We start from the raw sequence: 23203 nt of genomic DNA on the forward strand, positions 1-23203 counted from the left end.
CGAGCACAAATACACCGTACTTTCGTTACAAGCAAAAAAATTTCTCTTATACAGTTTTTTTTTGGAAATTCAACTTTTCTAGAACTATGTTGGGATGAGAAAGAGGCTCCTTGAGGTTTAGTTTTCGCATCTTATTGTAACAATTGCCCGGAAAGTACAAAACGACGAAAAGTAAAACTGTATCCTATAACGACTGGCTAACTTCAAGATAAAGCTTCACGTGCTTTTCACCGTCTCTACCGAAGCCAGTTCAAAATGGTCTCCATAACATTGGGTCAACGAGTTGTTACTGCTTAAACGCTATTAGCTGAGTCGCGCAAATTAACTTAGTTGCATGCAAAATAGTGAGTTGATGGCTGGGTCTCAGTATCCCCAGATTACGAGGTCACTCCTATAAACGGGGCAGATACAGTAACATTATTAAGTTATCATATTACTATTGTTTTTGTACAGCAAAGAAAATCACCTTATCCATCGGCGATGGATCGACCCTTTCCTTAATCCTTAGCTTCTCATAGCCTGAAACTGAAAATAGGTGTTATGATTTGAATTCAGGACATCTCCGGAAGATAAAATATTAAAATAACAGTTCGGAAGTATATCTCAAGCCCCTCCGATTCCTTCAATATTCCTGAAGAGACGCCTTCTCCACGACCAGGAAGGGTTGCCGTCTTCACTCTTGACCTTCCTGATCGGTTTAATCCTTCCGGTAACGATTGTATCAGCACAACCGTTACAGTTCGGAAAGTTTCTTGTTCTTCCAATAATTGTCTCTCTTGATGTCGTCGCTATTTTTTTCTACAAGCGAAAATTACGGTTCTCCACTCGGTTCTGAGCTTTGCTGTGTTTCAGTTGTCGCTGTGTTTCAGTTTAAAAATTAGCACGTAAACTCAAAGTGACCCTTCCCTATTCGTTCTTTTTGTGAGATAAGACCGTTTAACACAGAAACTGCTCTTTTGTACAGTAGAACCACTTAAAAAATTTTGTTTTGGCCAACCATTTTTTGGCACAATGCCACAAATAACACAAATAACAAGATAACTTCAACATAATTCTTGATTAATTGAAAAAAGCCAATAAGACCCATTCTTGGGGTAAAATTTTGATTTGAGAATTTTGGAGGAAAAAAAGTGCAGCATATTATTTCTTGTAAAATTGTAAGCAACTTTTGTTTTCTTCATTTTTTGTCTAAACCTAACCCAAATTGTGAAAAACGCGTTCGAAAATTCAAGTTTTGAATTCAAACAAGCGGGAGTTTGCCTTCAAACACGCAGTCGTCTTCAATTTCAAAGAGTCAGTTAACTTTAATCAAGCCAGTTTAATTAAGAGTTCAACAATTCAAGGTAACCTGAGCAGATACTCCTCGGCATCAATTTACGCTTGAAGTGTATATCACTTTAGTTATTGCAGTTGTGATTCCTTTTGATTTGCGCAAAAATTACGAGGCCAAACTGTGGACCGGTGAGGCTATAATTTGCTGGCTGAAAGTCACTGGAACCCAGAGACAAGTCTTCAAACATGTTGAAGTTTTGGCGGCATGACCTAAGGAAACACCAGATCAAAGAAAACCAAAAAAACGGTCTTATTGCGAAACCATATTACAATTAAAGTAATTCACAAAATTTACAGTTCGGCCTCATAATCAATCACAAAATTGGGCTTTTTTCAACTCCTCCTCCCGTATGCTGTACGCAAATTGAACCTTATGGTTAAATGCGTGACAGACGGCGTGAAAAAAAAACAAAAAATGCTACCCAAATCAGGGCTTCCTAAAAACATATTTAGTATTGCAATTATTGCAATAAGTGAAATGAAAAATAGTATAGGAAGTATTTTTTAATGCAACTGAAAAATAAAAGGTATTATTTTAAACTGAAAATTTACTTTGCAATAATTAAGCAGTCCTGCCTTATGCACTATTAGTGCATAGTAATCTAGGTAAAAGGCAGTGAACCGCTGACAGAGTTCATTTTGTTTGTACGGCTAATCAAAGTGCGTCGGTCTGTACATTTCCCAAGCTGTTCAATGGGGGCTATTCTCATGCGCGAAGGACCGAATGCGCGAGAAAACTTGTGTGCGAAAAACCGAAAACAAAATTAGCCGAAAGTCAATTTTTAAAAAGAAGCAGTTGCCATTCAATTGAAAAGAAGTAAACGAAGATCAGTTTGCTCCTTTCATTACGAAACCCTTGAAATGTAAAACTTGTCCCAATTTTGCGGCGGTCAATGACAATATTAAATATTGCATATTTCTGCCGTTTTTAAATTCGGCCAATCTCAATACCCCAGTCCCTGGAAATGTTTACTTTCTTTCCAAGTTTTAGATTACTGAAATCTGATTGGCTGATTTATATTTTCGCGCATTCGGAGCTTCTCGCATGAGGGATTCCACCCTGTTCAATCACATCTTTGCATTTACAAACGCGTGCTTGTTTACTTCTCAATTGCACATTTTTTTAAGTGGAAGTATCCTTGCTGTCACACAAAGTGGTTTCGGAGTGTTTCTTCGAAAACATCGAAAATGACATGTGTAAATGCACGGTTTGGCCACCAAGCCTTAAAGCCTAGAAAAAAGACTCCTAGCTCGGGGTTCTGTAATCTTTATAGCCATGTCACGGCAGAGCATATGAACTGGAGAGAAACTATGAGAGCTGGAACTGTGCAACAACTTCTAACATCCGCAACTAATAAAGCGATCAATATTTATTCTTGGCTCGACTAGGTAATATGGAGAATCAGAGATCTGTTTTCCAGAAAAACCGTAAATTCGCAAACGTTCGAGGCTTGAGCCTATAACTGACGATACAATAAAAAAAAGTACATGACAGCCGCAACTAAGGCTATGGAAGAACTAATTGCCACAGAATTACGGAAAAGTTTGGTCTCATAATTGATGGTTGTAGTCACAACTCTGTTCATTTATGTTAGTATTTTTGCAACTTATGAATCAACCGAAAAAAAACTCCTTTTCCTCTGCTCGCAATCGCGCCGCTACTGGATGAAGAAAAAAAGACGCTGAGAGCCACATAATTTTTTTTTGTTGCGACACTTTCAGTTTTTGATAAAATACCAGATGCCATTCAGTTTTTAGTAGCGGTAAATGAAGCTGCGAAAAAGGCAGTATCGAATCTTTTGGGAGTTCCTTTCATAGGCTGTGCGAGTCACCGCCTAAACCTGGCTGAGAACCTATTTTTATCCAAAAAAGTAATAGAAAAAGTACACAATCTAATGCGAATAAAGTTATGCGGCCTGAAGAAGTCAAAGAATAAGGCAAAATTGCGGAAGTCTACTCCAATCCGCCCTATTTTGCGGAACACGACCAGTTGGAGAACACGGCCAGATTGACTTTGAGGTCAGATCAATTTAAGCTCAGGGCACATTTTCAGGTGGTACAGAAAAATTCTTCCAAAAAAGGCTAGTTAAAAAGCCGAAAGTTGTCTTTTGAACAATTAACGGAGCGAAAAAACCAACCAAGCACAAATATTCCGTCACTACTTTCTTTGAAAGTCTAAACTAAGACAAGTTTGAATTAGATCTTGAACATAGAAATTCAAATTGGTGGAAAAGTAGAAAAGGGCCCAATTTCGCAATATTTTGTTTCCGTTTGAGACTCATGCCATTCAATTTCATCCTGTCGTTTTTTTGCGCTGACTTTTCTTGTTGCCTCTGTTGTGATTTTTCTTCCCACTGTTCGTGTTCGATTTAGATCCACTTCCACTGGCGCCGGAACTGCCCCCCGCACCTCCCTTCTCCTCGTGGCACTCTTTTCCTTTGTTTCCTTTGTTGGACGTTTCTTTCTCCTCCTCGCATATCCAGGGGTTATCCCTGCACATGATGTTATGTTTGAACCAATGGAAAGTCAACTCTTGTGTAATGTTTGAATAACTGAATGACTTTGATTCTACGTGGGCAATTCCTAGGCCGCCCATTTCCATTCCAGCCAACAGATAGGGTTCTCCCTCCTTCACTGTTATGTGGTGGCTTCGTTTCAGGTTCCCAGGTCCAAACCCGATCTCCAGAATTATATTCTGGCAGACAGGCGCGAAATAAGTTGCCTAAAAATCAGAAAGAGAAAAGTTAAGAAGAATTTCTCAAAATCACTGAAAGTCAGTTTCAAAATCAACAATACGCACAAAGGTTGATTTAGGGGTGAGATACGATTACTCTCTTTTTCAGGGTTTCGACCCTCTGACTTCCCTGTGGAACCCCTCTGGTACTATTTAGCAACATCCATTTTCGTCCGACCAATCCGTGTGATTTCAAAGGCTTGTTTGGAGCAAAATACACAAAATTAGGGGGGGGGCGCTAAAAAAGCACGAGTTTTTTGGTGAAAACTTTCCACAAATTGCCCAAAATGTCATTTTTTTCCCCGACTAGGGTCGAGTTTAAGGGTGGGTCGGGGTTGGACGCTTCTTTTCTCAGAGATTTAAGAAAAACGTGTCGAAATAGGGTCTCTTCGTTGTTCTAAGAGAGCGTGAAAAATCAATATGGTAGAATAAAATTGAAGGTCATCAAAAAATTTTGAAAATCTGCCTCCTCCCCCCCCCCGAGATTATCCTAGATCTCACTTGGTCCTGACATTTCAGAAACTTTGGCAAAATAGGGTTTTAAACCGTTTAGATAGAGCTAGAAAAAAGCAGCAAAAGTTTACATAATTGAAGTTACGGATATGTAATTAAGGGTGCGGTTCTCATCCTCGTAGTTGGCTAATTTGTCCATGTATTCGTCCGGATTCCACTCTTTGTTGTGCAGTCCATAGATCAGGTACTTCTTCACCTGGTCTGCACAGCACGCACCTGTGTAATGTGGAACCAGTTCTAAACTAGTATTTATAAGCCAATTATATTATTGATAGATTATCACTATAAAATATTTATAACCAACCAATCATATTCCATCTCTAACATTGACACTTATTTGTAGGTGCTTAAACTCCTTGTAGTTTCAGCACCAGAACAATTTGAATCAATCTTAGACTACAGTTGTTCTCCTTCTGGGTGAACTCCAAGAACTAACTCACATAAACCAGTATACACTAGATCTATTGAGACTAAATATAAGAGTAAGATTAAGATTGGTATTAGACTAAGAAGTTGCACGAATCTATCCGGCCGAAAATATGATAGTGTGACGAGCAGACGGTATACCTTATCTGAAGTCACTCTATGAGTATAACTAATAGGTCATAACTCATCTGGTGCGACCAAAAGTCATGAACAAGACCTTAACTAACTTAGAATTAGACAAACGACCTTAGAATTAGACAATCGCAAAATTGCGAAAATGTTAGACAGAATAGATAATTTAATAGAAATGTCTCTACGTCTCAATAAATTTACGCCAAATTTCCAAACAATACAAGAAATACAAGGTATTGAAAGAAGACCAAGATCGTGCCGTGAAAAATGATCAGGAATCGACCAGTCTGCTACATGATACTACGACGGAAACCGGAACAAATTTTGTATTTAGAGTACTTTATGCAGTAAATTTAAGTTTTCCTTTACTGACTTGAAAGTAATTTGTAGAAAAAGTTCTTCAACAAATTTACTGGTGCTAAACCTACAATCTATACAAAAACGACTGATAAAAAGAGCTACTCGATACTCGATACTCTCATTTTTTACAACCACAAAATGATCCCGCTCGAGGACAAATACATTTGTTTTACAACTGAAAAAGGAAATGGAACAAGAAATCTTACACAACAAGATATTCAACTTCCATCACATTTCGCTGATGAAGAAATAATCGAAACAATGCCAGCAACAACGCACCAAAGCATTTCCCCTATTCATTCTACCTTTACAACTCCAAAAAAGAAAACTACAGCATTTCCGCAAACAACTTTTTAATCCACAGTAGAACTTTCCGTTATTCCAAAATACTCACAAAAGGATTATCAAACATTTAAACCAGTAACGAAACCAAGACAAACAAATAAGCACAAAACTATATTCAAAACGTACCACAACAAGCCTCAAACACCGTATTTTTTAACAATCAACCGAGCTACAACGGATCGTAGCGAATATTATCCATTTTTCCAGCAAAATAAAAACATCACAAATAAACACCGTACAAGGAGTCTACCACATTACTCAGAAGATGAAAAATACTTAAGTCAAAATCAACAACGAACGATTCAGTATAAATCAACAAAACAATAATTGGAATATTGATAAACCAGATCCTATTCATCAACCAGATCTTTTCAAACTATATACACGAAAAGGACAAACACGACAAACAAGACATAAACCAACGTTATATAACAATAACTTTCAATCATAAAATCCTAAAAATACACGAATTGATCAACCAAATCAAATGCAAAATGAAATCCCGTTACCATATTATTTAAAACAACCCGAAATAAAAAAAACACAACTTCTTCTGAAAACCCAAATGCCACAGAATCACTACAAATGACTATGAATCCATATCTTATTGGTGGATCTTCTATATCTTCAAATAAACCACTAATGGTATTCACAGGAATAGATCCTGAATAATCAGTGAAGATTTTTCAAACACAGTCACAGCCAGTTTAATTTTAAATTTAGGACCTGGCCAATAAAAACGACACTTCATCAACATTATACATAGACTCATAGCTCTAAACCAAACTAAACTTGATAGCGCAACCCAAAAATGGCTTTCAGTTTTACCTATAGATATTAAATCAGATTGGAAAAAAGTCACAAAAGAATTTTCAAAAATTTTTGACTCTGAAAGAAACAAACAACATCAAAGAATTCTATGCTACGAAATTCGTAGAATCCCTAATGAATCTATAAAAACATTTGCAGTAAGAATCGAAACATTGGTCAGAAAAGCATATTCTTTAATACGCATGACTATAAAAACACAAAAATTACAGAAATTTTGATGACGACTCCAACACCACAAATACGGAAAATAGCAAAAAATAAGAGACCATCGCATCCATCGTCAATTCGAGAACTCAATATAGTCTTCCCAAAACTAGTAGATAAAATAGAACAAGCTGAACACACTATGAAACTGGAAGCGACAGAAAATTTAAAATTACAATACGTAAACAACATCCATACACCTACTTCACAAATAAATAACATTCATGCCTCTGACATTGAACTAGCTGAAAAATCACTCAAATATTGAATATCTACGAGAAAACCCCTAAATATCTACGGGAAAACCTCTAAGGCGAACCATCATTCAAAATGGTGTAACTATTGCCGTAGGTATGGATATCAATATCGAAATAATTATTCAAAATCAAACTCAAACAGAAGTAATTACTCCAATTACAATAGAAATTGTTCACCTTCAAACTCTCAAAATAGATGTTATTCGAAGGACCGTTCTGGAATATCCTCAAAGAACCGAGACTGAAACTACTCAAACAGTAGGATAGATAATACTCAGATGAAAAATCACGAAACTATTCAAACAATAGATCAAACTATAATAATTATCACAATAGTTAACGCGACATTTCCAATAACCGAAATTCTAATTACTGAAACCGACAAAAAAAATTATTTTCAGTCACCACATAGATTTAATACACAAGAACAAAATTCACAACAAAACTAAAGAAGTAGCACACCTAAACATCAAAGACAAATCAACCAATTATAATTAACAGAAGAAACCCAATCAGACCCTCCCGGTGTTGATAAAACAGAAAATTCAGAAATACAAATTAATCACATGAATTGTGAATCCACAGATGATGAAAGCGAAATAGAAAATACGCTTTCAAAAAACATGCTTCAAATTGAAAATGAATATGAACCACCAGTCGAATCGAATTTTTACCAAAACAATGATAATCATTTTCAAAATTCCAATAATACTCAAAACATAACAAACAAGTAGTTAAAGAAAGTTCAAGTACAAACAATATATATCAGAATTCAACAAATAAAGTACAAATACCAAAAGAAAAAATTTGGACAATTCCACTTCTCTTAGAAACCCCAAAGAGCAAAGATATCTAATCACCAGACCTCGAAATTGATTTTTTAATAGATTCAGGAGCAGAATCAAATATTATAAATGCTCCCACATGGAAAGAAATACAAACTGTACATCCAAATTTAGTATCTTCAAAGATCTCAAGCAAATTAGCTACAGCACAAGGATCAAGTTTAAAAAATTTTGGAAAAATTCATTTAATCCTGGTTCCCACTGGAACAAAATCATTAAAATGAAACAAAATAAAAATTTTAACTAAACCTTTCAAACAAACACTCCATATCACAGACATAAAACACAATATCATTGGAATACCACTTATTACTATATATATATTCCCACTATTAATATCCTAAACAGCAAAATACATATAAAGGATAAATATACAAGAATGTATATAACCCTTTATATAACCAAGAACGAAAACATCTGAAACCACTAGCAGGATATGTATATACCTTCTCAAAAAGTCAAGTCCACCAATACAGTATGAAACAAAACAATCAACGACTATATATGCCAGATCTTGAATTCAAGCCATTTCATAAATTTTTTGGATTAACAATCTCATTAATTAAACACACAGATAATACAAACTCAGATAAAACTTCATCACAAGCATACAATAGTTCTCCTTATAAAAAACATTTCCTCTGGGACTCTTAGGTTAATGTGAAATAAATGCAAGATTTTCTCTCATAACAGAAATAGCATATAGAGTAAATAACATCTTGAAATTATTAGATATATGCCAAATAACAAATCCTAATGAAGAGTTATCAATTAATAATTAAATAAGGGATAAAAAAAAAGAAACACAGACTATTTTACAAAAAAAACCTTATTTTAAACCAACAATTTTTCAAAATTCGAAATATACCATTGAACAACAAAAGTTCCTTACAATGTTCAGTTTTCAACACTCTCAAATAACGCAAAAAAAATATGAACAAATAGCTGAACTACTGCATAAATAGCCAATGGCTTACGCTACAACTAAATTTGATGTTGGAAAAGTAAAATTCACCACTATATCTACCTCTAAAACCTGGCACAATCTTCAAAAAACAACGAGCAACTAAAGTTCCAATTCCCAAGATAAAGTCAATAAATTACTAGACACATCAGAACAATCCGAAATCATTTCTCCAGTAAATAAAGAAGAACAACCAAAAGGAAATACATTCATGAATCCCGTTATTATTCCAGCTAAAAAAGAATCAATACAAAATTGTTTTAGACGCAAGATACCTCAATTCCCTCGTTGATGAATCTAATTGTATTGGGCCAGAACCAATTCAAGTAATTCTCACAAAAATAAACGGAAAATATTTTACAACAGCTGAAATGAACAGCGCATACAATCAATTGCCTCGTTATTGGAAAGCAACAAAACGAATTTAATAGACTTTCAATGAATTTCTATAGAACTAGCAGCATTCTCAGCATTTGTGAGTAAATTTTTCCGACCACTCCCTTCTCAGTAAAAATGTCATTACATATTTAGACGATGTTTTCATGCAATCTCAAAACACGAAATCTTTAAAGTATTGGATAAAAACCACCAAATAGTAGCTAAAAGAAAACATGAAAGCAGACCCAGACAAATCACATTTTTTACTCACTCGTATAAAATTCCTCGGAAGTATTATTGAAGGAAATACAATTACTCCATTAAAATTTCCCAAAGACGCAATCATGAAACTTCAACTTTCATCAAATAAAAAGAAAATCCAAATATTTTGGGCAATGCTAAACTTTTTAAGTAAAAACGTCTATTAAATGCAATTATATTTAAGACCACTTTATAACAATCTCAGGAAAAAAAAATAATTTTGAATGGATAACAGAACATCAGAAACGATTTGAAGGAATAAAAACATTTCTCACTGAACAAGTTTTAAATACTATTCCAGACCCAGACCAACCTTTTTATGCTATGTGCGACGCCTCAAAATTCGGCATCGGCGCAGCATTATTTTAATCACACAGTGGCAAAAAAAGAATCTTATTTCGGCAATTTCAGGACTAATTAAACCAGCTGAACTTCTACTCTCTACACTTATGAGAGAATGCACATCTATGATATATACTCTGACAGAAAATGAAATTTTTAATACATGGATCAAAACATCCAAAAGTTCTATTTACAGACCATAAACCTATAATTTTTCTGTTAACACAAAAGTCAAATCTAAACCACAAATTTTATGGTTTTCAACTATTTCTAATGAAACTCACAAACCTACATATAAATCGGACTGCAGGAAAAAATCTTGCATTGCCAGACACACTCAGTAGAAACACACATTCTGAATAACTGACAAGAAACACAACAGTAGAAATACCCCAAAATATTAAGTTTATTCTTGCAAAAAACGAAACATCACCACGATTAGAATGCAAATATGCAGTAAAAACTGACGTTGATCATGCACAAATAAACTCTTTAAAAAACTTTCCTTTATATCTAGACTGCCAAAATAATCACTACGAAGTGAACTTATTAGAAAACTCGATACATTTAAACCGATACCATATTCATCATGGATCAAAAACAAAACACAACAAAAACCACTTAGACAAAAAATGTATAAGACAACCTATTCCTCTTAATAGAAAAAGAAAACTTAACTGATAATATAAAATTATCAGGACCTCTAGATATCGATTCAAAATACACAATAAATCAAGTTTTTCACCTACATGACCCTCTAGATAACATACCTCGTTCAAAAATAGAAATTGAAAATATCTTTCTACCAGCCACAGAAAAATTAACTTTTGAACTACTACAGTTCATTAGACAACTGAAGTCTTGGCCCAACTATAAAACAAAACCCATAAAAGCAGATATCACAATTCTTGGAAACAAAACACTTCATAGATACTTCAGAAAATTTTATAATACATCTATAAAGGAGAATAAAATAATTTAGAATATCAAAAACTTGAATTAAAAGTTTCCTGTTTACCACAAAGTATGACAATTCTAGCATTTCACGTTTTACATTCATTTAACACAAAAGGAAATGCATGATCAGAAAAATTAAACTCAAATATTATCCAAACTTTTACTTTCCAAATGCACCAGTTTGGATCAAATTATGATGCAACGATTGCATAAACTGCTAGTTAAATAAACCACATCCACATCAGAAGTAAATAGCAGAAAAACAAGACTTTAACGGACAACATTTATATTTCAATCACAGAATCTCATTTGATACAAAGGGACCAGTATCACCCTTTTCAGGAGGAAATTCATATATAATGGTTATAGTTGAGGTATTTACACACTATGTAGCACCCAAACCAGTACCTCATTGTAATTCCTATTATGCATATACAACATTTCACGAATACTGGATAGCTAAATTAGGGTTACCAGGAACCAATGTCACGGATAATGGCACTGAAATCATATTTAATGAAATCATCACATAATGCCATCTATACAACATTAAACACAAACCACGAACGTCTCATGCACCGTAGACTTGTGGTTTAGTCGAGCCAATGAACAGTTCACTACAAGAGTACCTCAGATGTATCATATAAAACACACTGAATGGGCAACAGATGTAAAATTATTCCCCTTAACTTATAGTTCACAGATAACAACAACCATAGGACTATCACCTTATGAAACAATTTTCGACCAAAAACCACGTAAACCAATAATGTTCACGAAAAACACCTGAAGAAATTCCTCAAAAAACACAAGGCTACTGTCAACCTACAAAAGAATCAATTTGTTATATTCTGCCATTACACACACACGATGAAGATCATTTTCATCACCCACAAATCTTAAAAAGAGCTTCCGGTAAACATATCGAATGGATTCTAAACAGAGATAAAAAACAATGAAAATTTTATCAAAAAATAGCCAAAAAATCATAAAAAAACAGAATGTTCAATCCTACATAAATTCACGATTCACACCAGCTACAAACCTAAAAACTGGAACGTATGTCTTAATATCAAATTTTAAACACAAAAAAAATATCCAAAAAATTACAACCAATCCGGAAACGACCATTTCAAATCATTGACAAACCCACTGATGAAACATATAAACTTATTGATTCAAATGAAAAGGAAATAGTTGAACAGAATAATTCATCTTATTACCCAAAAGAACACGCTCTTTGCAAACTAACACAATTATACACCTTTGCAGGACTCAAAGTTGTCCACGACAAATCAGGAAAAAATCATCAACAAACAAATGATGCAAAATGCTCAACACAATTATTAGAAACAAAAAATAAGGAAATAAAAATACCCGACTACAATTTACAAAGAAATAAGCAAAAAACAAATACCTCAAAAACGAAGAAAAAACCGAAGAAAAATTAGAAAAAAAAATTTAATCACAAAAAAACAAAAGAAGAATGTCAACAACGACAATCATCGTGACTTAGAAATCAACCACAAAAAGTTCACAAAACATTCATTCCACAATCTAAAATATTAAAGAGACTTGAATTTCAAAAACTCCTTTGTAATTAATTGATCATTTAAACTTTCAAAATTGTAATAAACTTTTCTTCTCTTTTCTAAAATGCATACTGGTATTTTGAACAACTAGTTCAACATAAGCCAATCAGAAACTATCTAAACATCATCCCATTCTGACACCACTTCTTTAGGCGACAAAGACTTCAAAAATCTATGAAACTATAACTTGAAGACCTCCAGGTCAAAAAAACCAACAAGCTCATATTTGACAACCGAAACAAACAAAATCGGATTATTAAAACCCTCCCCTATTAACTAGTTCAAAGATCAACAAAATTGTCCTAACTTACACTCCAAATTTCCCTCAAAGAAAAATATTAAATCAGGTTAAAAAAAATAGAACATGATCATTTAGCCTAGAGTACGATTAACTCCTGAGTATCAACAATCATCCCATAAATAAAAACAAAACTAGAAAGCGCATTCTTAGACCCTACATTCCAAACTATTAGAATTCTCCATACCAAAAATGGCCTATATACGACCTACTTGTCAAAAATCAAAAAAAAATCCAACCACACTCAAGTTTGGCCTCGAAAAACAAAAAAAATTATTAGGCAAGAACGAATCATTTCTCAAATGCTTCTTTCTCGATCATTTCATCTCCTCAAAGCAATAATCTCAAAATTTTTTAAACTTATATCAATCTTTTTTCAAATCAGTTGATTTTTATTATAGACATCTTCGAAATATTTCTCCTTCTCTTCATAATTTTTTGCAGTTTTTTGGTGATTTTTCACTCACTACAAAAAACTTATCTCAACTTCGCAAAAATTCTTGACCACCTCCTCAGGTACGATATTTCAACAACTATCTAAATGTTAAGACATTTATTTAACAAGAAAGAAATTTTTCTTCTTTTAGTGATATTTTTCACGTTTTTAGTCTCACTATTTTTAACAATATGCAAATGTATAAAAAAGGCAACAATAACTTTTGCACTAGCAGCATTTTTTAACCGTTTTTATAGAATTATACTAATGTTTGGTTCCCCGAAGACACATGCACCACATTTCAAGTTGCACGAATACACGCAAGAATGATAAAATTTTATCAAAAATACTTTTTGAATGAATCCTTCATAATAAAGTAAACCGTGAAAAAATCCGACAAGAAAATTAAAGTTTTAACAAAATCAATTTCATAGAAAACAATTTGACACGTTGCAGGATGTTTATTATCAGGCAACAATTCACATTTTATAGATTACGAAGGAAATATATTATGATTCTACAGATGTACGAAAAAAGTATCACCATTATACGTTTTTGAAGATAAAAGATGTTAAAAAAGAGTCCCTAAATTTTACAAAAATAAAGTACAATTTGTTGAGACACTTTCTAGACGAACATATTTTTGGGATACAACCGTCCCATGTAGATCTGAAAACGGCCACAATGTTGATAAATACAGCTAAATCCAGATGAAGATAAATACTATCTTCTCACACCATGCCCTACACTTATGCCACCATCAAAGAAATCTTCAACAAAAAGTATCAGAGCGAACGCTAGAAACCCAAATATATATTTACAATTAATAGGTATATACTTTAGATCCGATATACAACATCATATTCGCACACAAAAATTTCAAGAACTCCTTACAAAAATGGATACAACACAAAGTCAATCCATTGATCAAAATTTAAAAAAATTTGCAGAAACCGCAAAATTTTCAGACATCTATGCACAAGATTACAGTAGATAGTTTAAAGATATAAAGATTACATCTATTTAAACGGTGAAAAACACCGTCCACAAGATACTTCACCTATTAATTTTTTCAGTTTTGTACACTTAAAGAACAAACTCGCCTTTCTAGGATGGCCCTACTACATCTTAGAAAGATTGAATACTTTGTATGCCATGTTTTTTTTAAATTTTTTCTCCTCATTATTGAAAAGAATCTATAACACATGCGCAACACACACATCTAAACAAAGAAGCAAGTGTAGCAAGCATTTTATTCGCAAGATAATTTGGAATTTTTTCGTCCTCAACTAACAAAAACCTTCTAGACGCTCAAATAAGTGAGTGCAACAAAAAACTATCAACCACTTGAAATGCATATGATAATTCACAAGACAACAGAAATATAACACCTACTGCGCTAAATTTACACAATTTACATAATAACCATCCGTTATCTTTAGTACACCGAAACTATAGAAAAACAACAGTAACAGAGCACATCTCTACAAGTCATAGCTACCCTCAAAGTCCATTTTCTCATATACTAGCCTATCAATCGAATATCGAAGATACATACGAACAAATCATAAAACAGCCACATACCCCTAATTTCCGTTCTAAGAACAACCACCTTTTTAGCCCTCGATGAGCTGCCAGATTGGATCCCTCATCCATTCCTTTTCTTACCCATTCAATCTCCAACGTCACTCTCCTAACATATCAATCTCTGATCTCACTCCCTCTCCCATATCATTATACACTAATAATTCAACACGCATGGATTCTGATGATAATTCCACAAACACACAGTTTTTTATTCAATCTCACAATTTAACAATTCCAATTTTGAAACTCCAGGTGAATTTCAAAATTCCGAGCCCAGCCCGTCCAATTTTCCGCAACCCCCTTCCGTCCACTCCACGCCCCAACTACCGATGAACTTTCCCCAGCCCCTTCCTCCTACACCGACGCAACCCCAATTCTCTCTCAATGACCAGCAACCAACCCGACCCCCCTAGCCCCGTCAATGAAGAACTAGGAAACGAGCTTGATACTTTAAATCATCACCTTACAACAACAGCTTCAAAACTCTAACACACTAAGAATCCATCACTTATCGCAATCCATTACATCCTCCGAATCCTCCAACCCACCATCCACAATTGAAGAAACCCGAGCCCACCGAGTGTTTACACGAAAACATCCCAATACCCCCAATGCTTCCCAACCCCCGACCTACTCGAATGTTTTCCGTTCACGCACTCCAAACGAACACTCAAAAATTTCTACAAATGTGCTTACAATACTTTCCACTTACTACCAAACCACTAACAACGATCAACGAACTTACGTTGACGATCATACCCTGTTTCCCACACTTTGATGGACATCATATTTCCATTTCACTAACCCATTATCATTTCCATTATATAATAACCAAGGAGAGAGTGACTTATGTCAGACTCGACTACATCACATAACCACAGCACTTCTTGAAAAACAATTCAAAACCATCGGACTAACCCAAACACTGAATAGGTTTGTTGCAGAAAGCAAACCGATCCTCAATTAACCACTATGATCACGCTATTGCACGTTATATGGAATATACATTTTAAGATTACAACAGAACATCAGAAACGAGATTTGAAGAAAAAAACACTTCTCACTGAACAAATATTAAATACTATTCCAGGCTAAAATTTCGAAATCGGCGCAGCATTATTTCAATCACACAGTGGAACAAATAAAGTGAATCTTTTTTTGGCAAACTCAGGACTAATTAAACAAGCTGAACTTCTACTCTTTACTCTTATGAGAGAAAGCCCACCTATGATATATACTCTCACAGAATATAAATTTTTAATACTTGGATCAAAACATCCAACAGTTTTTTTTACAGACCATAAATCTATAATTTTTCTATTTATACGAAAATCAAATCCAAACCACAAAGTTTATACTTTTCAATTAATTCTAATAAAATTCCCAAACCTACATATAGTTTGGACTGCGTGAAAAAGTCTTGCATTGCCAGACACACTCAGTAGAAACACACCACCTGAATTACTGACAGAAACACAACAGTAGAAACACCCCAAAATATTAAGTTTGTTCTTGCAAAAGACGAAACATCACCGCGATTAGAAAGCAAATAAGCAGTGAAAACTGACTTTGATCATGCTCAAATAAACATTTTACAACATTTTCTATAGTATCTAGAGTGCCAAAATAATCACTACGAAGTAGACTTATTAGAAAACTCTACATTTAAACCGATACCAAATTCATCATCGATCAAAAACAAAAGACAACCAAAATCACTAAGACAAAAAATGTAGAGTACAGACCTATTCCCTTTATAGAAAAAGAAAATTTAGCTGATAATATAAATTTATCAGGACCTCCAGATATCGATTCAAAATACAGAATAAATCAAGTTTTTAACCTACATGACATACCTCTTTAAAAAAAAAGGAAATTGATAATATCTTTCTACCAGCCATAGAACAAATAACAGTTGAACTACTGCAAAAAAACCAAAACCTTGACCCAGTCATTAGACAACTAAAGTCTTGGCCCAACTATAAAACAAAACCCATAAAAGCAGATATCACAATTCTAGGAAACAAAACACTTCTTAGGTACTTCAGAAAATTTAAAAATTTATCTTTAAACGAGAATACAAATATTTTAGAATATCAGACACCTGAATTAAAAGTACTCGAATTACCACTTAGTAAGATACTCTTAGATGCTTTTTCACGTTTTACAAATCTTAAAGACAAAAGGTTTTGCATGATCAGAAAAAACAAACTCAAATATTATCCAAACTTTTTACTTTCCAAATGCATTGATATGGATCAAAGCATTATACAGCGATTGCATAACAGGCAGGTTAAAGAAACCATACCCGTATCAGAAACAAATAGCAGAAAAGCAAGATTTTGAAGGAAAACCTTTATATTTCAACCAAAGAATCTCATTTGATACAAAAGGACTAATATCACCCTTTTCAGGAAAAAATTTATATAAAATGGTTATAGTTGATGTATTTACACACTATGTAGCACCAAACCCAGTACCTCATTGTAATGCCCATTATGCATATACAACACATCACGATCACTGGATAGCAAAATTTGGGTATCCAGAAACTCTTGTCACCGATAATGGCACTGAACTCATAATTAATGAATTCATCATATAATGCCATCCATACAACATTAAACACAAACATCTCATGCCCCATGGTCTAGTGGTTTAGTCGAACGAAAGAACCGTTTACTACAAGAGTACCTCAGATGTATCATAAATGGAAATTATATAAATTACACTGAATGGGCAACAGATGTAAAATTATTCCCCTTAACTTATATTTCACAGATAACAAAAACCACAGGACTATCACCTTATGAAACAATTTTCAATCAAAAACCACGTAAACCAAAAAAGTTTACAGCAAGTACCTCAAAAAACACACAAGGCTACTGCCAACCTACAAAATATTCAATTTGTTATAATCTACCATTACACACACACGATGAAGATCATTTTCATCACCCACAAATCTTAAAACTAGCTTCCGGCACACATATCGAATGTATTTCAAACAGAGATTAAAAAAAATTTGAATTTTATCAAAAAATAGCCAAAAAACTAATAAAAAGACAGAATGTTCTATTCCAAATAAACTCACGATTCACACCAGCTACAAACCTAAAAATCGAAACCTATGTTTTTGTAACACAAAAAGAAAAATCCAAAAAATTACCACCAATCCAAAAAGACCATTTCAAATCATTGACAAACCCACTGATGTTACATATAAACTTATTGATTCAAGTGAAAAGGAATTAGTTCAACACAGAAACAATCTTTTATCTTATTACCCAAAAGAATCCGCTCTTCGCGAACTAACACAGTTATGATCCTTGCACGACTCAAATTTGTCCAGGACAACTCAGGCAGTTATCGCCAACGAACAAATGATGCAAATTAATCAACACATTATTAAAAACAAAAAGTAAGGAAATAAAAAACACCCGACTTCAATCTACAAAGAAATAAGCAAATAACAAATAACTCAAAAACGAAGAAAAAATTGAAAGTTAGAAGAAAAAACTTAATCGCAAAAAAAAACAAAAGAAAAATCTCAACAACGACAATTAGTGCAATTTAAAAGTCAACCACGAAAAGATTACAAAACCTTCATTCCATAATCTTAAATATTTAAGAAACTTGAATTTCAAAAACCCCTTTCTGATTAATTGATCATTTTAAACTTTCAATTTTGTAAAAAAATTTTCTTCTCTTATATAAAATTCATGCTGACATCTTGAACAACTAGTTCAACTTAAGCCAATCAGAAACAATCTAAACATCACCCCATTCTGACACCACTTCTTTAGGCGACAAAGACTTCAAAAATCTATGAAACTATAACTTGAAGACCTCCAGGTCAATAAAACTAACAAGCTCATATTTGACAACCGAAACAAACAAAATCGGATTATTAAAACCCTCCCGTATTAACTAGTTCAAAGATCAACAAAATTGTCCCAATTTACACTCCAAATTTCCCTCAAAGAAAAATATTAAATCAGGTTAAAAAAAATAGGACATGATCATTTAGCCTAGAGTACGAATAACTCCTGAGTGCCCCCGATCATCCCATAAATAAAAACAAAACTAGAAAGCGCATTCTAAGACCCTCCTTTCCAAATTATCAGACTTCTCCATACCAAAAATTGCCTATATACGACCTACTTGTCAAAAATCAAAAAAAAATCCAACCACACTCAAGTTTGGCCTCGAAAAACAAAAAAAATTATTAGGCAAGAACGAATCATTTCTCAAATGCTTCTTTCTCGATCATTTCATCTCCTCAAAGCAATAATCTCAAAATTTTTTAAACTTATATCAATCTTTTTTCAAATCAGTTGATTTTTATTATAGACATCTTCGAAATATTTCTCCTTCTCTTCATAATTTTTTGCAGTTTTTTGGTGATTTTTCACTCACTACAAAAAACTTATCTCAACTTCGCAAAAATTCTTGACCACCTCCTCAGGTACGATATTTCAACAACTATCTAAATGTTAAGACATTTATTTAACAAGAAAGACATTTTTCTTCTTTTGGTGATGTTTTTCAACTTTTTAGTCTCTCTAATTTTAACAATATGCAAATGTATAAAAAGGCAGTAATAATTTTTGCACTAGCAACACTAATTTTAATCATTTTCATAGAAGAGTATTATAATCAACATAAATTTTCTTCATCACTAAATTTTAAAGAAGTCACAACATCACAACCATCACAACCATCACAACAGTCCCCATCGACTACGACACCCCAGGATTCTCCAACAACACCAACATACAGTCAGACAAATCACTCCCAACCATCAACACTTATTTCATTTCAAGAAAACCTATCTACCTTTGAAGAAAAACACGCATTATTATCAGAGCCTTTGATACCCGTAGCTTGCCCCGCACCTCAAAGCGAACCACAATACGAGCCAATGTACAATATATACCCTTCTCTCCAACAAGACTTTAATAGAACAAGACATCCTAGTCAAATCCAAATCCAAAAATCTACAATAGATAGACAAATCATACTTTCAAGACGTAATAGAAATCTTACAACTCCCAGAGTTCATTTTGACATACCCTCATCACCAACCCCAAACCCTTTAAATATTTCCAGTAATACAATTCAAAGTACCCCTGCACCGTTAAAATCTACCTCACAACAAAACACTCCGAACATATCATCGGATTAATTACGATGAACCCCCACATCCGAACAAATTCGTGAAAATCCTTTTAACACCCCAACTTCATTGGAAGACAAATGCTTTCACTCAAGGTGAACCAAACTTGGTAAACGACCCTATAAGTATCCATCGGATGCATCTTTGTCATTACCAGAAACCTTATCACTACCTTCAACTCCTTCAACAATACTTCAAACCCCAACAACAACATTTCCTCTAAACTTTCCTACAAATTTAGACGATAGATATAAAGAACATTTAACCAATAATATACCCCTACGATTAGACTGGAATACATTCGTAGCACCCCTTCCTTTATTTGGTCAAGATCTTGATCGCAACAGACTACATAATTGGGCATTCAACAGATTACAATAATAGACGATATTCACAAAGACATACAGGAACACAGCATACAAACCATTACAAAAGACAAATTAACATTTAAATTTGAAACAACAGCAAAATTAAATAATTTAGTTCATCAACTTCTCCCCCTAGTGCGACCAAATATAACAGCTCAATCATTACCTCTCCCATTTATCACAACACAAAATGTCTATAAATACGTAGATATACAATAGAGACACTTGGATACATCACATTCTATAACCCATATTCTGGAGTATCCTACATATGTATCTTTTATTAACCTTTTTCCTCCAAACCCTCGCTCCTCTTTTTTTTCAGATCCAACACCCCATAAATCCCATCCCCTCGAACAAGTCCTCAAGATTTATTAGTCACGCACTATGATTGTGAAAAAAATGAACAAAAAACACTACATAAATACGCCATAAACCAAATAACTCAATGCGAATCCGAACACAAGAAATAGAAACAACGAAGATAGTAGCAACACTTTATTCGAAAGCCCGAGCTACAACCATAACAAAATACAAATTCAAAGCAACATTCTCAGAGAAAAAGTAAATTGTTCCCAAATCTCAAAAGCAAACAAAAACAGACTCGATCACGAATCTTTCTATCAAAGCAATATAGAAAGACATTTATATCTTAACCCTGAATATTGTAAAAACGAGCTTCAAGAATGAAAATTAACTACAATTAAAGGCTCAAACCAAAAATTGGAAAATTTTCAAGTTTTTCAAGACTCTGCACACCAAGCAGAACTTGAAAGATAACAAGGTCAAATAAAATTAGACGGTAAATAACCGTTCCACGGTGCATATGGACGATTAAATTCTGACCTCCATGACAAAAAATGGATACCACACACTGGAATAAACACACCTTCTAGTTGCAAAGCTGACACAAAAAACAAAGGATATCAAGAAATAATGTTTTTTGATTGAAAAATCCAATTAGAAAAATTACATTTTACACGAGATGTAAAAGACGACACCATATTTTATCAAGGAATACGATTACGTTGTAAAAAAGACCAACTTTTGCACTAGCAGCATTTTTTAAACCGTTTTTATAGAAGTATACTAATGTTTGGTTCCCCGAAGACACATGCACCACATTTCAAGTTGCACGAATACACGCAAGAAAGATAAAATTTCATCAAAAATACTTTATTGAATGAATCCCTCATAATAAAGTAAACCGTGAAAAAATCCGACAAGAAAATCAGCGTTTCAACAATATCAAAAAATATAGGAAAAAAATTGACACGTTGCAGGATATTTATTATCAGTCAACAGATCAATTTTTATAGATTACGAAGGAAGTATATTATGGTTTTACAGATGTACGAAAAAAGTATTTCCATTATATTTGATGACACAATTTAAGTACAATTTGATGACACACTTTCAGGACGAACATATTTTTGGGATACAGTCGTCCAATGTAGATCTGAAAATAGCCACAATGTTGACAAATACAGCTAAATCCAGATGAAGATAATTACTATCTTATCACACCATGCCCCACACTTATGCCACCATCAAAAAAATTTTCACCAGAAAGTTCCAGAGCTTTTACTAGAAACCTAAATATAGGTTTGCAATCAATAGGTATATACTCTAATTCCGACATACAACATCATATTTGCACACAACAATTTCAAGAACTCCTTACAAAAATGGATACAAAACAAAGACAATCCATTGATCGAAATTTAAGTAAATTTGCAGAAACCGCAGGACTTTCAGACATCTATACACAAGACTACAGTGGATATTTTAAAGAAAAAAGATAACATCTATTTAAACGGTCAAAAACACCGTCCACAAGATATTTCACCTATTAATTTTTCAGTTTTGTGAACTTAAAGAACGAGCTTCTCGCCTTTCTAGGATGGCCCTAGTACATCTTAGAAAGATTGACTATATCATAACAATGTTTTTTTTTTGGATTTCTCTTCTCATTACTGAAAAGAATCTATAACACATGCGCAACACACACACAACTAAACAAACATGCAATTGTGGCACGCATATTATTCGCAGGATTTTTTGGAACATTTTTGACCTCAGTTAACAAAAATCTTCTAGATTCTCAAATAAGTGAGTAAAACAAAAACAATCAACAACATCAAATGCATATAATAATTCACAAGACAACAGAAATACAACACGTACTGCGCTACAATTACACAATTTACATAATAACAACCATCCGTTATCTTTAGTACCACGAAACTAGAGAAATACAACATTAAAAGAGCACATCTTTACAAAACATAGCTACCCACAAAATCCATTTTCTCATATAGTAGCCAATCAACCGAATATCGAAGATGCACACGAACAAATCATAGAACAGCCACATGCCACTAAATTCCGTTCTCAGAACAACCATCTTTTTAGCCCACGATGAGCCACCAGATTGGAAGCCTCAACCGTTCCTTTTCTTACCCATTCAATCTCCAACTTCACTCTCCAAACATATCAATTTCTGATCTCACTCCCTCTCCCATACCGTTACACACTAATAATTGACCACGCATGGATTCTGATGATAATTCCACACACACACAGTTTTTCATTCAATCTCACAATTTAAAATTTCCAATTTTGGAACTCCAGATGAATTCCAAAATTCCGAGACCAGCCCATCCAATTTTTCGCAACACCCCTTCCGTCCACTCCACGCCTCAACTCCCAATGAACTTTCCCCAGTCTCTTCTTCCTACACCAACGCAACCCTAATTTTCTCCACAATGACCAGCGACCAATGCGACCCCCTAGCCCCTTCAAAGAAGAACTAGGAAACGAGCTTGATAATTTCATCACCTTACAACAAGAGCTTCAAAA

The 23203-nt window shown here is 33.9% G+C and overlaps 1 protein-coding gene across 1 annotated transcript in view; it reads right to left on the reverse strand.

The window, feature by feature from the left end:
* Positions 1-3563: 3563 nt before the first annotated feature.
* The window catches only part of LOC134842723 (uncharacterized), a 67074-nt gene continuing 47434 nt past the window's right edge, over positions 3564-23203 (reverse strand). Inside the window, exons 4-5 of the mRNA XM_063859180.1 lie at positions 4665-4795; positions 3564-4054 (exon numbers count right to left, since the gene is read on the reverse strand). Of these exons, the coding sequence (XP_063715250.1) occupies positions 3626-4054; positions 4665-4795 (560 nt within the window). The 3' untranslated portion in view covers positions 3564-3625. The remainder of the gene's footprint in view (positions 4055-4664; positions 4796-23203) is intronic.

The sequence above is a fragment of the Symsagittifera roscoffensis genome, chromosome 3 (genome assembly GCF_963678635.1).
Source record: "Symsagittifera roscoffensis chromosome 3, txSymRosc1.1, whole genome shotgun sequence".
In the NCBI taxonomy this organism is placed as follows: domain Eukaryota; kingdom Metazoa; phylum Xenacoelomorpha; order Acoela; family Convolutidae; genus Symsagittifera; species Symsagittifera roscoffensis.